The sequence below is a fragment of the Phoxinus phoxinus genome, assembly GCF_949152265.1.
Source record: "Phoxinus phoxinus genome assembly, chromosome: 18".
NCBI lineage: Eukaryota > Metazoa > Chordata > Actinopteri > Cypriniformes > Leuciscidae > Phoxinus > Phoxinus phoxinus.
The window spans coordinates 28024957-28041891 of NC_136893.1; the positions used below are offsets into that span (position 1 = coordinate 28024957).

The following is a 16935-nucleotide window of genomic DNA, read 5'->3' on the forward strand; positions in this document are numbered from 1 at the left end:
CAATAGTGTCTTTAACATAAAAATCTAAATATTGCTTATATACTGAATACAAATGCATGTTATATTGCTCAATTGATGTTTTATTGTAACCGTTGGGATATGGTACAGGTAATGGCATTTATTTAGTTTAACAAAATAAATTATGCACAGAAAATTAAAATACATAAATAAAAAACTTGAAACATTAGCAGCAGCACTTATAATCCCCCTTGGTCTGAGAAAGGTAACAGTAAGATAGACCTGGAAACTTCAAATATAGAACTTAACACAACTTAAATCAATCCCTGAGGAAGGTGACAGTAAGATTAGAGGGCATCCATTAGAACAGTCAAATGAAGACATAGGCTACCTCTCCTGAAACAAAAACATTCCTGTCTCAATGTTGAATAGGCTCCTGAGTCCTGACCTAGACCCCTATATTTTTGTTTAAGAAAATAAGCATATTAACATGGTCAGGAGTAAGTCGTGTGCGCAGCCTGTTTACAGTGAGGCCAGCTGCTGAGAATACACGTTCAGATGGGACAGACGTGCCCGGTATGCACAGATATCGTCGTGCCACATTTGCCAGCCTCGGAAATCTTCCTTCATTGACTTTCCACCATTCTGTGGGACTGGAATCAAGGAGTGGTGAGGGATCCTTCAAAAACATGTCCACTTCCTTTTCTATGTCATCGTTGCTGCTGGTGGTGTAGTTTTCACCCAGTAGAAGAGTCATAGCAGAAGTGTGCCTCTGAAGTGCAGCTCCCTGGACTGGCACATCATCTCCAGTGGTGGCTTCATTTGTTGATGTGGAGCCCACATGTTCTGCCATAGCCAGTTGAAGCAGTTTGGAATTAGCTGAGATCCTGCTTGCTGGGATCAAAAATCCCAGGTGCTTATGCCGAGGGTCCAGCATCGTTGCTATCATTGGTGTTGTTGATGTGAGGTCTTCAGACTCAACCTGTTAAAAATTAAATAAAGGAGAAAGCTAGCATCAGAGTTTTATTTAATAAGGTTTGACATGACAAGGGTACAACTGCATAAAAATGCAGTTTACACAGTGACAATGTGTTAGTGATAAGTGATAAATTATTCACCCCATAATCTGTTAATATAATATACAGACAGATGAAACTCCAAAAATTAAAATATTGTGCAGAAGTTATAATTTTGATTATGGCTTACAGCTTATGAAAACCCCAAATTCAAAATCTCAGAAAATTAGAATATTACATGGAATCAATAATAAAAAAAGGATTTTAAATACAGAAATGTCGGCCCTCTGAAAAGTATAATCATGCATATATAGTTATATATATTAGTTTCACCTTTTAATTTGAATTACTGAAATGCATAAACTTCAATTAAGAGTATAATTAATGACCATATCTTACCTTCATCCGTTCACCCAACTAAGTGCGCACTTTAGATTTGAATTGCGCCACTCTGCTGCTGTCTCCATCTGCCGTCTTGAGATGCGTGTTGATCAGACTGAATGTGATGGGGTACGTGTTGGATATGGATACTTCAGTATCTGCAGACATGACAGTAGTTGCACATTTGAGAGCCTCCAGTGCTGGCGCTATGTCCTCCATCAGCTGCCAGAAGTCGTCTCTCAACTCCAGCGTCCTCGCGTCTGTAAGCTTGGTCTCTGCGCGGTCTGATAGTACAGCACACACGGTCCATCGCTGTTCTACGAGTCTGCCAAACATATCATGTACAGAGTTCCACCTGGTTTTACAGGACTGAATGAGCCGATGAGCTGGTAGCTGCATTTGTTTTTGTTTTGCTTCTAGCGCTTTCGTTGCTGGTGTGCTGTGGTTGAAGTGTTTGACCAACCTGCCAGCAGCTGCAATTACTCGGCTGACACCAGCAGCAGCGAATCCGTCGTTGACGGCCAGATTTAACGTATGTGAAAAGCAAGAAACTGATTTCCAACTGACTCGTGCGGGGTTGTTTGCTGAGACAATGTTCCGAGCGTTGTCATGCACACAGGCTATTACACGCCCGGTGAGTCCCCATGACTCCACAGACTGGTTGAGTTTGTCAGCTAAATTTTCAGCTGTATGTCTCTCTGATAGGCTCTCTGTGAGAAGGACTGCTGACTTTACCTGCCAGTCGTTTTCAATGTAGTGACAAGTGATTGTAATGTAGCTTTCTGTAGTCAGTGCCGTCCAACAATCTGTCGTCAGAGCCACATTAGCCGCGGCTACCTGTGTTTTTAACTCAGCCTTCTTGTTTTTGTAGCGTGCTTCCAAGTGGGTAGTTATGGTCGTTCGAGAAGGGATATTATATCCTGGCTCCATGAAGTGTATTAACTCCCGAAATCCCTCACCATCAGTGGTGCTAACTGGCATCATATCTTTTTCGATCATGCCGCAAATCCTCTGAGTAATGCCCTCTGCTTTTCTGTGGTCACATACTCGCCTTCCCAACACAGCAGCGATTGTAGGTTGTGAAGGCGACAGACTACCTCCCTGCAACACGGCTGCATGTAAGTTATTAATGTGGTATCTTAGCGAACTCGTAGAGCTTTTGTACTTAATGACAGTACCGCAGAGTTTACATTGGGCGTCTTTGTCATCATTAATTCATTTGAAATGCTCCCACACTCCACTCCGTTTTGTCCGCCTCATGTTTGGTTTATTTTTTTGCCGCGTCAAGTTTGTGTTGGGTCTCTAGCCGCCCGCGAGAATCTTGTGTCGGGTCTCTCGCCGCCCCCGGGTGTCTCGTGTCACGTTCGCATTCAATTAACCGACAATTAATTTATTTAATCGAGTAAATTATTTTCGACAATTAATCGATAATCGATTAACCGTTTGCATCCCTACTTTCTATCATGTAATCGAACAGCAATAGAGAAAGATACAGGCACACAGGGTTCCCGCTTGTTCTGTAAACATTTGAGAAAGTTACTGTTATCATAGCGGGGACCCGGCACATATCACTGAGAGCTGGTATCAGTTGTTTTTGGTTCACCTCGAGCCGAAGGAGGAGGGTGTGAGACCTGTCGTTGTGGCAGAGGCCGAAGAGCTCTCGCAGGAGGAGGGGGAGGGCGAGCGGGGCTATATAGTGTGTAAACGCGTCGATGGAATCGACCGGAAGTAATGTAGCCTCGGTCGGTGACGTCAGCGGCGCGAGGCTATAAATAGATGAGCCGCAGATGCATCGTCATTTTTTCTTCAGAGACCTCTCTGTGTTTGGTGTGCAAGCATCTATTTTCTCTCTCTGCTACAGATCTTAGTGTTATTTAGCTTTATACCTGGCAGTGTGCAGATTTTCTCTCTTTCTCATCTCTTAACGATCTTAAAACACCCGTAACCCCAGTATTAGTGAGATTGTAAGAAAAAATTATGTGGATGTCGAAGTTCTCAAAAATGAAGTTTATTACAGCATAGCAGTGGCAAGGTACCTTGGGTTCACCGGCGTCAGAATGAACCCAGAACATCCAAATCCTAAACCTTTTATCCTGGTCTTAATGTAAATGAAGTTGCTCTTGTTGCAAAAGCTGTGGTCTGTATGCTAATTAAGTTGAGACACCCCATGGTCTGAGAAGATTCTCTGTGTCAAAGATTAAGGTGATAAGATTGAAGTCCCTGTAATCAAGATGGTTCTCGATTGCCCGCTGTCGCTGCCACGCTATAGGTGACAACTGTGACTCTGTGATACTATTTACATATTACTAAGATTGGAAGGAAGTGCCTCTATGATAAATAAGCTCTTTTAAGTGAAGCAACATTTATATATATATATATATATTGGAGTGGAAGTTGAATTGGAGCAGACTATAATTTCTTATATATTTAGAGATCTTTTATTTTACTAGGGGCATGTGGAAGACCTCCTTTACCTCCCTATTGAGTGCATTATATATATATGATGAGTTCAGATGCAAAACCCTCTAAATCCGTCAGACTTCTTTTCTTTTAACTGTTTTTTATCAGACTCTTATGTTCATGTTCAGTAGTTTCATTTTAAAGGTAATGATAAGGTTATTAGTCAGTGAATACAATTATTAGGGCCCAAGCCTTGAAAAGGCGAAGGCCCTATTGTTTTCCTTCGGATTATTATTGTTATTATTATTATTAGGGCCCAAGCCTTGAAAAGGCGAAGGCCCTATTGTTTTTCTAAGGATTCTTCTTCTTCTCCTTCTTATTAGGGCCCAAGCCTTGAAAAGGCGAAGGCCCTATTGTTTTCCTTCGGATTATTATTATTATTATTATTATTTTTCTTACGACTATTCGGGCACTTTTGGGTCTCTTAACGTGCTCAAAAACTCTTGAAACTTTGCACATGGGTCAGAACCCGAATGGCCGGGCTGAAGTTGGGACCCGGGCGTGGCAGGGGGGCTCGACAGCGCCCCCTGGAACGGGGTCCGAAACAACCGTTAACAAGCAGAATCACTGAAGGAGAAAACCATAATTAAAGTCACCATTGTGGAGATGAGTGTGTGTTTTAGTTGGGCTCTTGACCCTTAAATTATCAACTTTAAGATTTGTTTGGCTGCTGTACATGATTTATAACAGCCAGATGAACAAAGAGAAAAGGTGATCTGATTGTGTTGGTTGTGTTTTAACATAATCATTATTTTATTTTTTATAATCATTTGACCTGAATCACTGATCTCATATAGAGTCCACTTTATGAGGTTAGTTAGGTTAGCTTTATTAATTATAGCAGCATAATATTTTTAGCCTTTTCAATAAAATCCAAATCATCAAATCAATAAAAAATCTATATCTATATATATATACATTTTTTTTTTTTGGGACACACAGACATCAAGATTTAGCGTATGAATCTCAACAATGGTGACAAACAGATCACCTCTGATCATAAGCTCATTATTTATTCATGCAGCAATGCATGATGGGAGCCATGAATGAGTTTTGATTAGTGGCACCCAGAATGCACTACAACATGCTTTATAATTGTCACCATTGTTGAGATGCACAGGCTGATTATTGATGTCTGTGTGTCTCTTTATTATATAAGATCATTTTTTTAAATTATTTGGATTACATTGTAAAAGTTAAAGATATTATGCCGTACTTGGCCAGTGCTACTATAATTAGTGAAGTTAACCTAACTCATAAATTGGACTCCATATGAGTTCAGTGATTCAGGTCAAATGATTGTGAAATAATGATTATGTTAAAACACAACCAACACCATCAAATCACCTTTTCTCTTTGTTCATCTGCTGTTATAACTCATGTACAGCAGTCAAACAAAACTTGAAGTTAATAATTAAAGGGTCAAGAGCCCAACTAAAACACACACTCATCTCCATAATGGTGACTAAATTATGGTTTTCTCCTTCAGGGATTCTGCTTGTTAACATCAGGTGTCTTCAATGTTGGCAATAAAAAATAAAGAATTCTTAATTCAGATATTTTTGTTTAAAATTTTTATTTGTAAATTTTACTCATTTTAAATGGTTAACTTAAGGAATTAATTTGATCAATTATTACTCAATTCTAATTTGTTAAATTTAATTAATAATATTGCTTGTAATCTGTTGCCTGTTGATTAGATATAGCGTATTCATTTTTACAGTGTATGTTTATTTGCTTTTTTTATTAATTTTCTAGTTTAACAAATTAAAAATAAATCAATTGACAAAAATGTAACTTACTTAGTACATTGAACTTAAATATACTATGTGTAATAACTGCAAAGTAATTGATATTACAATACATTTTAAGTTAAATTAACTTGAATTTTTTAAGTTAAGATTACTTAACTATTTTAGCGCAACCAGTTTGCTCACATTTTCTAAGTAGATTCAACTTGTCCGGGCTAACAGTGAAATCACCCTCTTATTTTTACCCGATTTGCTTCAAACTTCATCTGTATAATGTAAACACACGGCAGATGTGGACCTGTGAAAGGATTATTGATATCTTAAATACTGTTGCCATGGCAACGCATCAAACTTTAATATTTTTTTCTGATGTTTTTGAGACAATTAGCATGCTTGAAATTGGATGAAACTCGACAGACACTTTACATTTTTAAGCTAGTAGATAAGTGCAACGTTTCAGAAACGGGCGTGGTGAGGGGCTCAGTAGCACCACCTTTAGTCAAAAATGGGGTATTAGTTTTACCTACAGTAACAAAAATCAGTATGGATATTGATCTCCTCGAGCCGGACAACTTTCTAATTTACACTCATTAGCCCCGACCAACAGGAAGTCAGATATTTTGGTTTGAATGGGAGAAAATCTGAGAATTTTGCCAGTCTCTCTCAGTGTCTGTGAGTGTGTGTGAGGAGGGGGGCTTTAGTTTAACCCTTTCTCTGCTGTGTGCAACTTTTTGGGCACTTTTGGGGCCCTTGACGTGCTTGAAAACTCTTGAAACTTTGCACACAGGTCAAAACCCCTGGCCATCAGGGCCGGGCTGAAGCTGGTACCCGGGCGTGGCAGGGTATATTTTATTTTATATACTCCTCCTAGAAAAATTATCCTATCGCCACCAAACTCGGTCAACATGAACTCAAGACATTGAGGATACTAAATTGCGGACGGATTTTTGATATCTCGAACGGTTTGGCCGTGGCGAGGAAACGAAATTATGGCGAGAAAAGAGAAACACAATGTGTTATAACGTCTTCATACATTAATTAATCTTGATGAAACTTCAGTAGCGTGTTTGTTGTAAGAGGCCGATCACATGGATGTAACTAATGTGAGTCAAAGTTATAGCGCCACCAACTGGCAGCAGGAAGTGTGTTACTTTTGACAAAAGTGGGGGGGTTAGTTTTACCTAGAGTCACACAACTTGGTATGTATATTGTGCACATCGAGCCGGACAACTTTCTAATTTACAGTCATTAGCTCTGACCAACAGGAAGTCAGATATTTTGGTTTGAATGTGGTTTTGTCTCTCTCTACCTCTCTCTGACAGAGTTCCCCCTGCCATTCTCTGTGTGTGTGTGTGTGTGTGTGTGTGTGTGTGTGTGTGTGTGTGTGTGTGTGTGTGTGTGTGTGTGTGTGTGTGTGTGTGTGTGTGTGTGTGTGTGTGTGTGGGGAGGAGGGCAGAAAGACTCTATTAAAAATAGGTATTGTGCCATCTAGTGTTTTATACTATGTATACATGTGTTTTTTCTTTTAAACAAGTGTTTTAAAGTCACACGTCCTCTTCTGATCTCTTCAAAGAGACTTGTGACTCTCTCGGTTTGGGACAGTTGATATACTCAACAACCAGGATGAATCAAAAAGACACTGACCGATCCACTTTATTGGATTTAATTTTAACTAATGCTTCCCACAGATATTCAGCATCAGGTGTTTTTTGCAATGATATTAGTGATCATAGTGCAGTTGTAAAATCCCTAAAACTACTCCGCGTTATATTTACAAAAGATTTTTTAAGCATTTTAACGATCAAGCTTTCCTACGTGATCTTTATAATAGTGATCTGGGTTTTGTTTCATACATACCAGAAGTTACCCTGGCTTGGGAACATTTTAATTCAACATTTACATCTATTTCTGATAAACACACTCCAATCAAAAGACTTAGAATAAGTGATAAAAATAACCCGTGGTTCAATGATATTCTCTCCATTAATATAAGACAGAGGAATGCTGCATGGGCTAAGGCAAAGAAATCAAATAATTCTTTAGACTGGATAACGTACAGAGCATTACGAAATAAATGCACAAAACTAATTAAAAGTGCAAAACGTGACTATTACTTGTCTGCAATAAACGAAAATATAAATAATCCCATAAAGTTCTGGAAATTAGTTAAGTCTACTACAGTATCGAATTTGTCTTCTAAATTCCCAGATCATCTTAAAATTAATCAGAGCGTGGTAAAGGGCAAAGAAGTAATTGCAGATACTTTTAATAATTATTTTATTTCAGCGGGCTCATTCATTGATTCTATTAATTTGGGTGCCACTATCTGTAATGAAATTGCCGGACCTACTCATTTTACCTCTTCACAGTTATTTAACTTTGTGCCAATTACTACTGCTCAGGTCCATAAAGCTCTATTAAAATTAGATATAAAAAAAAGGCAGGAATAGATCAAATTGAGCCCTATCTATTACAATTGGCAGCTGATTTTGTAGCAGAGCCTATAGCGAACATATTTAACTTAAGCCTTGTCTCCAATATTATACCCAAAACGTGGAAAACTGCAATGGTTACTCCTTTAATAAAGGGCGGAGATCCTGAAGATCCAAATTACCGCCTCATATCTAGATTGCCAGTTTTAGCAAAGGTATTCGAATCATTAATAAATGAAACAATACCTCTCTGATAATAACATTCTTCATGATTATCAGTCAGGATTTAGATCCGGACATAACTGCATTACTGCAGCCATGTCAGTGTCAAACGATATTATAACATCGTTGGACAGCAAAAAGTAATGTGCTGCTTTATTTGTTGATCTCTCAAAGGCTTTCGATTCCATTGATCATAAAATATTGTTACTGAAACTCGCGTCTATAGGCCTCAGTGAAGCAGCATTGAATTGGTTTGAAAATTATCTTTTAGATCGTACGCAGTGTGTTTCCGTGGAAAATTACAATTCCCCATTTCTTCACGTAAATATTGGGGTTCCTCAAGGATCTATTTTAGCCCCTCTCTTATTCTCTATTTATATTAACGATTTAGGTCATGGAATAGACTCTGCTAAACTACACCTGTATGCAGACGATACAATTATTTATTCTACTGCATTATCCTTAAACCAAGCAATGAAGCAACTTCAGGATGCTTTTCATATACTGCAACACTCACTGCTAAATTTAAAATTTGTTTTAAATTCGAAAAAGACGAAATATATTATTTTTAGCCGAGGTCGCTCTAAATTAACTGATGAGATAATTACAAACTCAAAAGGTCAACCATTAGAAAGAGTAAGTTCCTATAAATACTTAGGCATATGGCTGGACGAAAGATTGGCGTTTGACATACATATCAACAAGCTGTTGAAGAAGCTTAGGCCAAAATTAGGTTTCTTTTATCGCTTAAAATATTGTTTCCCCTACGAGGCCCGAAAGAAAATAATAGAGAGTGCTTTTTTAGCAATAATCGATTATGGTGATCTTTTATATATGCACGCAGCTACATCGCTATTAAAAAAAATAGACTCTGTGTATCATGCAGCCTTACGTTTTATCACCGGCGCAGAATCACGGACGCATCATTGTATTTTATATGCTTCCCTATCATGGTTATCTTTACATCAGAGGAGATAGTTACATATGTATTTATTTATCGCAAAAGCCCTGTTAGGGAAATTACCTTTTTACATTTCAAATCTTCTTAATTACTACAAAAACTCTTACTCTACTAGGTCAGGGTCTCATATCCAACTAAAAGTCCCAAGGGCAGGGCCGCATTAAGAGCTCACTGGGCCCCGGGGCTATGAGCTATTGGAGGCCCCCTAAAATTTAATCAAATTAAACATTCTCTTTTTTAAAACTTGTTTTATTAGTTTCAATATTTTAACTTTATGCACATTACATCAACCAGAAATTAAATTAAATGCAACAGTCTCAGACTTGAAGAAAATTGTTGAACACTTAACCTTTTTCTGTTAACTTATATTTCTGCATATTCCAGCATATAAAATGCAGATATATTTTTGTGTAAAATCCTCTATTCGATTAGATGTAAATAAAATACAGCAATAAAATAATTAAAATGAAAGTCTCTCATGACTGTATACCAAATTATTAGGGCCCAAGCCCTGAAAGGGCGCAGAGCCCTATTGTTCTTCTAAGGATTTTTTGTTCTTCTTCTTCTTCTTCTTTATAATACAATTTTTTTCAAGGTTTTTGCCACTTTTGGGGGCCTTAACGTGCTCAAAAACTCTTGAAACTTTGCACACGGGTCAGAACCCGCGGCCATTAGAGCCGGACTGAAGCTGGTACCCGGGCGTGGCAGGTGGGCTCGACAGCGCCCCCTGGAACGGGGTCCGAAAACTTGGTCCATAAATCAAACACGCTTGCATGAAATAATATGAAACTCGGTACACTTATAGATCTCATCGGTTCATATATCCTTCATGGTCTGACTTTTTACCCCAGCCCAACAGGAAGTCGGCTATTTGGCGTAGTTTAAAAAACACATGCAATGGAATTTAAAATACTCCTCCTAGACGATTCAACCAATCACCACGAAACTCGGTGTGCATGAAGTCAAGACATTGAGGATGATAAATTGCCAGGGGATTTTTGATATCTCGAACGGTTTGGCCGTGGTGAGGAAACGAATTTATGGCGAATATTGGAAACAGGAAGTGTGTTATAACATCCTCATACATTAACTGATCTTGATGAAACTTCAGCAGTGTGTTCGCTGTAAGAGGCCGATCACATGGATGTGACTATTGTGAGTCAAAGTTATAGCGCCACCAACTGGCAGCAGGAAGTGTGTCACTTTCAAAATACTTTGAATTCACCCTCTTATTTTTACCCGATTTGCTTCAAACTTCATCTGTATAATGTAAACACACGACAGATGTAGACCTGTGAAAGGATTATTGATATCTTTAATACTGTCGCCATTGCAACGCTTTAAACTTTTATATTCTTTTTGGATGCATTTGAGGCACTTAACATACTTCAAATTGCATGAAACTCAACATGCATATCACATTTATTGTCTAATAGACATGTGCGAAGTTTCAGAAACGGGCGTGGTAAGGGGCTCAGTAGCGCCACCTTTAGTCAAAAATGGGGTATTAGTTTTACCTACAGTAACCAAACTCGGTACGTATATTCTTCTCTTCGATCCGGACAACTTTCTAATTTACAGTCATTAGCTCCGACCAACAGGAGGTCAGATATTTTGGTTTGAATGTGTACTTTTTGGAGCATTTTCCCTCTGCCCCTCTGTGTGTTAACCCTTTCTCTGCTGTGTGCAAAATCTCTGGCACTTTTGAGGGCCTTAACGTGCTCGAAAACTCTTGAAATTTTGCACACAGGTCAGAACCCGCGGCCATCAGGGCCAGGCTGAAGCTGGTACCCGGGCGTGGCAGGGGGGCTTGACAGCGCCCCCTGGAATGGGATTCGAACACTTGTCCGTATATCAAACACGCTTGCATGAATTAATATGAAACTCGGTACACATATAGATTTAATCGGGCCGAACAACTTTCCCTGGGTCAAGTTTTACGCCAGCCCAACAGGAAGTCGGCTATTACGGGTTGATTGGAGAACGCTTGCTCTCGCATTTGAAACACTTCTCCTAGAGAATTCATCCGATGACCACGAAACTCGGTCAGCATGAAGTCAAGACATGGAAGATGATAAATTGCCAGGGGATTTTTGATATCTCGAACGGTTTGGCCGTGGCGAGGAAACAAATTTATGATTAAAAAAGGATGCATAAAGTGTGTTATAACTTAGTTATAGTTTTACCTACAGTTACAAAACTCAGCGTGTATATTGATCTTATCAAGCCGAACAACTTTCTAATTTACAGTCATTAGCTCCGACCAACAGAAAGTCAGATATTGTGGTTTGAATGTGGATTGTGTCTCTCTCTGTCTCTCTGCCATTCTGTGTGTGTGTGTGTGTGTGTGTGTGTGTGTGTGTGTGTGTGTGTGTGTGTGTGTGTGTGTGTGTGTGTGTGTGTGTGTGTGTGTGTGTGTGTGATATTTTGGTTGGGTGACAGTTGTAGGTTACAGTTTGACAAGAGTTTATAGTTTAACAAAAGCACAATGTTGTGCTTTATTGCGAGTGTACACAAATATAGAGAAACACTTTGAATGATGTCCTGTGTGAACAAAATGACGGAGTATGTTTTTATGTCTCCATTCGATCGAGCCACACACACACACACACACACACACACACACACACACACACACACACACACACACACACACACACACACACACACACACACACACACACACAGCATTCCAATCTTGACATCGCAGCATGTTCATTATAGCCTTAATAAAATTTAATAATAAAATAGTCAACCTAACATAAAAAAATTACACTGCTCTGTTTAAATAGTCAGTTGTACAGTTTGTGCCGTTCATAGTAAGCACCGCTCCACTATGATGTTTCCAAGCATATATATATATATATATATATATATATATATATATATATATATATATAATTAAAGCTGCAAGCAGCGATGGAGGGTCCAAGCCGGTAGCACCGCCACCCGGTGCCTTTAGTGCAACTGAAGGCACCAGGGTGGCGGTGCCACCGGCTTGGGCCCACAATCGCTGCTTGCAGCTTTAATTAACATTTATGTCTTTTAACATTTTAAAGTGCAGATTAGTTTTGTTTTTGTAAATCGTCAGACATGTTTTTACCATTTCATTAAGTTTTGCTTTGTAGAAAGCATTTCTTTAAAGTGAATTTCGTTTTGTATAAATTGTATCTTAATTTTAATAAATATTTAATCAACCAATTGCATGTATTTAATAAATAAAAAGCAAATATAGCAGACAATATAATAACCGTGACATTGAGGCGCTAGCGCGCCGCGTTCACTTGCATTGCATTGTTAAAAGCCTTTCTTTAAAGTGAATTTCGTTTTGTATAAATTCAATTGTATCTTATTTTAATAAATGTTTCATCAACCATTTGCATGTATTTAACAAATACAAGGTAAATATATAGCAGACAATATAATAACCGTGAGATGGAGGAGCCGCGCGCCGCGTTCACTTTCACTGTTAACTAGAGAGCGCTCCTCATAAATGAATGAAACTCAGCGTAGGCCGATGTCTCATACATTAGCATTAAATAACTTTGCTGCATCCTTTCTAGAACAGACAAGGGCTTGAATGAACATAAGAAGGAATGTTGTAACAAGCGGTATTACAAATTCACAATGTCACATTAACATTAGCTTCTAGTGGGAAAAAAAGAAAGAATACATTTTACATAAAATCCAGTGCTTTCAAAGCATTACATGTTTTCATTTCTTTCTTGTTTTTAGTTTGTTCCGAAAGATGTACATATAATGTAAAGTCATTTATAAAATGTGGAAAATTTGGTTTACTTTGAGCCCACTTCTTTTTATGTATATGGCATTTTCCCAATATAACAGATAACTATAGCCTAATATGTTGTTCTTTACATTCCAAATTGTCATTTGGAATTGTCATTTGGAATTGTTACATTCCAAATTGTTATTCTTCTTAGTATAAAAAAGCACATAAAAAACACAAATTTCCATCATACACTTTTAGAATAAATGCATTTGATATACCAAATTCAAACGTGACGTTTCAATTCACCCTGCCGGCCACGGGGGTTTGATGGACAGGCGATCTGACCAATCATAACGCCGAATCCGAAATTTAGTCCGGCAGCAAAGCAGTCAGTAGAAAGTTAACGTCTTTGGACTTGAACTTGAACGGTATTGTTTAAATTACTTAAATGACAATATTTGAAAGTTGAGACTTTGTTTCATGTCAAAAGTAAGCTGCTCTCTCGTCTGTCAGCGCGTAGCCTACTACTAGTCTGTGCCCCGCGATGTATTTTTCACTGCGTGAGAACATGTGTGGCGTGACTCGTGAGAGCGAGAGCCTGGCTTATCACACACAGGAGGCTGGTCTTTGCGAATGGTCAATTACTTTAATAATAACGATTGATAGTGATGATTCCATGATAATGCATGCAATTTATGGTAAAGCATCACTAAATAACAGGGCTAGTTTGTGGGGGGCGTGGTGAGGCTTTGGCAATCAGCGTTACCGATGGATAGTCAATCTGCTCCACGGCCAATCACGGGCCCCCTCCTTGCTCTGGCCCCGGGGCTTTAGCCCCGCCTAGCCCTGTTGTTAATGCGGCCATGCCCAAGGGTATCGACAGAATTCGGCAAAGGCGCTTTTTCTTTTTATGCTCCGTGGGCTTGGAACGAATTGCAAAATGTCCTCAACTTAGATATACTTCCAACCCTGAGCACTTTTAAATGTCTTTTACAAAATGTTTTAACAGACATTTGTAATTGTTATAATTGATTTGTTTTTACTTAGTTGTACGATTATTGTGCATTGTGGTGTTGTCTGACTGTTATTTTATATGTGAAATTTGATGTGCTGCTGTCTTGACCAGGTCTCACTGGAAGAAGAGATAGAAATATCTCAATGTGATCTCCTGGTTAAATAAAGGAAATAATAATAATAATAAAGTACAGTAATTTCAATGAATATATATTCCACACTTCATAGGAATTTTCGGTGTTGTGTACTTACAATGGCTGCTGATTTCATGTGTCCGTTAAGTCCATCACTGTCCATGAGACTGTTGGGTGTCTAATTTTTCATTTTAGGTTTCAGAAGGGTTCTCACGCATACTTTGGGGTTGATATGTGCCCTCGTTGCGCACTTTTGCAGAACCCACACTGATGCAAGCTCTAAAGCAGACTTCTTCTCGACAGTCAAAGTGGAGTTATGTTATTGCCCGTCGTGCACAGGAACCCTAAAGGCACCGGGGTGGCGGTTTATATATATATATATATATAAATATAGCTGCAAGCAGCGATTACGGGCCCAAGCCAGTGGCACCGCCACCCTGGTGCCTTTAGTGTAACTAAAGGCACCAGGGTGGCGGTGCCACCGGCTTGGGCCCGTAATCGCTGCTTGCAGCTATATTTATTATTTTTTTTTAAATGTCACTTTAGACAATTCATTGCTTTTTAACAAATTAGAATTTATTTTGCATCAAAACCTCTAAATCTACCTTTTTGGGACAAGACATAGTAAATAGTTGAAAAATCACTAAAGATGTAAATAGAAACACTGAAAAAGATTAGAGCACAATCATTTCAAAACTAAACAGTAGACAAACCTACGGTGGCCGAGAGAGCTCAACGCGCTGCAACTGAAGAAAACACATGCAAATAAAAAAAAACACATGCAAATAGAAAAAAGCACATGCAAATAAAAAAAAACACATGCAAATAGAAAAAAACACATGCAAATAAAAAAAACACATGCAAATAGAAAAAAACACATGCAAATAAAAAAAAAAACACATGCAAATAGAAAAAAACACATGCAAATAGAAAAAAACACATGCAAATTAAGTTTCACAACACACGTGTGCTCCAAATACTCACAACACAACCAAATACAGAAACGCGCTGCAAATAGAACAGAACACAACGGAAATGTTTCCGGGGAACCCAATAAGTGACGGACCCGGCTGTTACGTGCTTGGTGCTTACTGCTTATAGCTACTTTCATTTTATTTATTATTATTTTATTTTTTTGCAAAACATACAGAGATGACACGTTTATGACATACAACTTTGTATACAATATACAAAACGTATTTACAATATGTTCAATGTTATAAGAATACTAATCAGATAAGAACAATGAGCATGTTCAATGAGCAATGAACAAAGACTCAAATAAATAAATAAATAAAAAGATAGAGAAAAAGATCATGAGGGAAAGATATTAATCTATACATCAGTTACATTGTACACATTTTGTCATGTTACGTTAAAATAAGTTTCATAAGAAATGTTAGAATGCAGGGTCCAAATATGAGATACTCACACACAGATATAACGCATATTTTAAAAACTGTGTTGTATAAAATCTATATTTATTTGCAACAGTTATGTTAACAGCAATAAAACTATATTTCTGGTAAGCTATTCAGCTGACGGACACCGCGCTGCGTTGTCATGGGAACGTCCCAGGTGAAAATAATGAGGAAATTACGTTGTCTTTCGTTGCTCCCTTCAAGTCCGTTCCAAGCGGCTACATAACGGCACACAAGTGCCCTGCTCCCTCCAAAGTCCCCACTTCAAGGGCTCTACCGTCTGCCCTTCTAAGGGCGTAGGGCATAAGGATGCTCACGAGCAATAAGCACGTACCAGCCGGGTCCGTCACTTATTGGGTTCCCCAGAAACATTTCCGTTGTGTTCTGTTCTATTTGCAGCGCGTTTCTGTATTTGGTTGTGTTGTGAACTTTTGCAGCGCGTTTCTGTATTTGGTTGTGTTGTGAACTTTTGCAGCGCGTTTCTGTATTTGGTTGTGTTGTGAGTATTTGGAGCACACGTGTGTTGTGAAACTGATGAAGATGTTTTCTTAATTTGCATGTGTTTTTTTTTATTTGCATGTGCTTTTTTTTATTTGCATGTGTTTTTTTCTATTTGCATGTGTTTTTTTTTTATTTGCATGTGTTTTTTTTATTTGCATGTGCTTTTTTTCTATTTGCATGTTTTTTTTTTATTTGCATGTGTTTTCTTCAGTTGCAGCGCGTTGAGCTCTCTCGGCCACCGTACAAACCTCTTTACACAAGGGTCGAATGAGATCTGCGATTATTTGCAAATCCCACCCCATTTCTCTGCAGTCACCCTTCTGCCCTGTCTGAATAAAGGCAAACAGACCCCCATCGCACGAGCTGGCACATCAACCATGACACGTGCAATTCATTGTTACCACGCTCAAAACAGTGGATCCATTCCTGGACATTGATCAAATGCAATCATAGAGAGGAAAATAGGACCCATCAGGTCGCAGTCAGAACTGGGTAAATCAACCAGAAAAGGATGAACATAAGGTGAAGTAACTAATACTCAATTCTGTGACTGAACATCTAAATCTTTATTCTCAACATCTGGGGAGTCTGAACATGAATGAGCTGGAGAGATCTCTTCTTTGAACTTACAAGCCTCAGCTCAAGTTAGAACACAGGAATGAAAGACATTCAGATTTGTAACTTCACTTCCTGACACACTAGGTAGATTAGCAACTTCTAATGAATAATACACCTTACTTCTACCCAGCTAACAGTTGTTATAAGAACTTACTCCAAATATTTAGTGTTGGTTCTGGGAATGTAAAGAAATGTCACATTTTCTTGACGTTAGAGGAACGGGTTTAAAAAAGGCATGATGTTCCTCAAATGTTCTTTCAACCTAATTTTGATTGACAATTTAATATTCTAGGAAAATAGAAATGTCTGATGTAGTGTGAAGTTCTGGAAACATTT

General features: G+C 38.5%; 1 protein-coding gene across 1 annotated transcript; it reads right to left on the bottom strand.

Moving 5' to 3' along the window:
- Window positions 1-104: 104 nt before the first annotated feature.
- Window positions 105-2648, bottom strand: LOC306986153 (E3 SUMO-protein ligase ZBED1-like). Its single transcript, XM_079589055.1, has 2 exons — window positions 1374-2648; window positions 105-940 (listed from the first exon to the last, which is right to left on the bottom strand). Exon 1 carries the CDS (start codon window positions 2352-2354, stop codon window positions 1392-1394), a length of 963 nt encoding a protein of 320 aa, XP_079445181.1. The 5' UTR covers window positions 2355-2648; the 3' UTR covers window positions 105-940; window positions 1374-1391.
- Window positions 2649-16935: the final 14287 nt, after the last annotated feature.

Excerpts from the sequence above, each read along its gene's own strand:
- LOC306986153 (XM_079589055.1), bottom strand. The coding sequence starts at position 2,354 with ATGATCGAAAAAGATATGATGCCAGTTAGCACCACTGATGGTGAGGGA.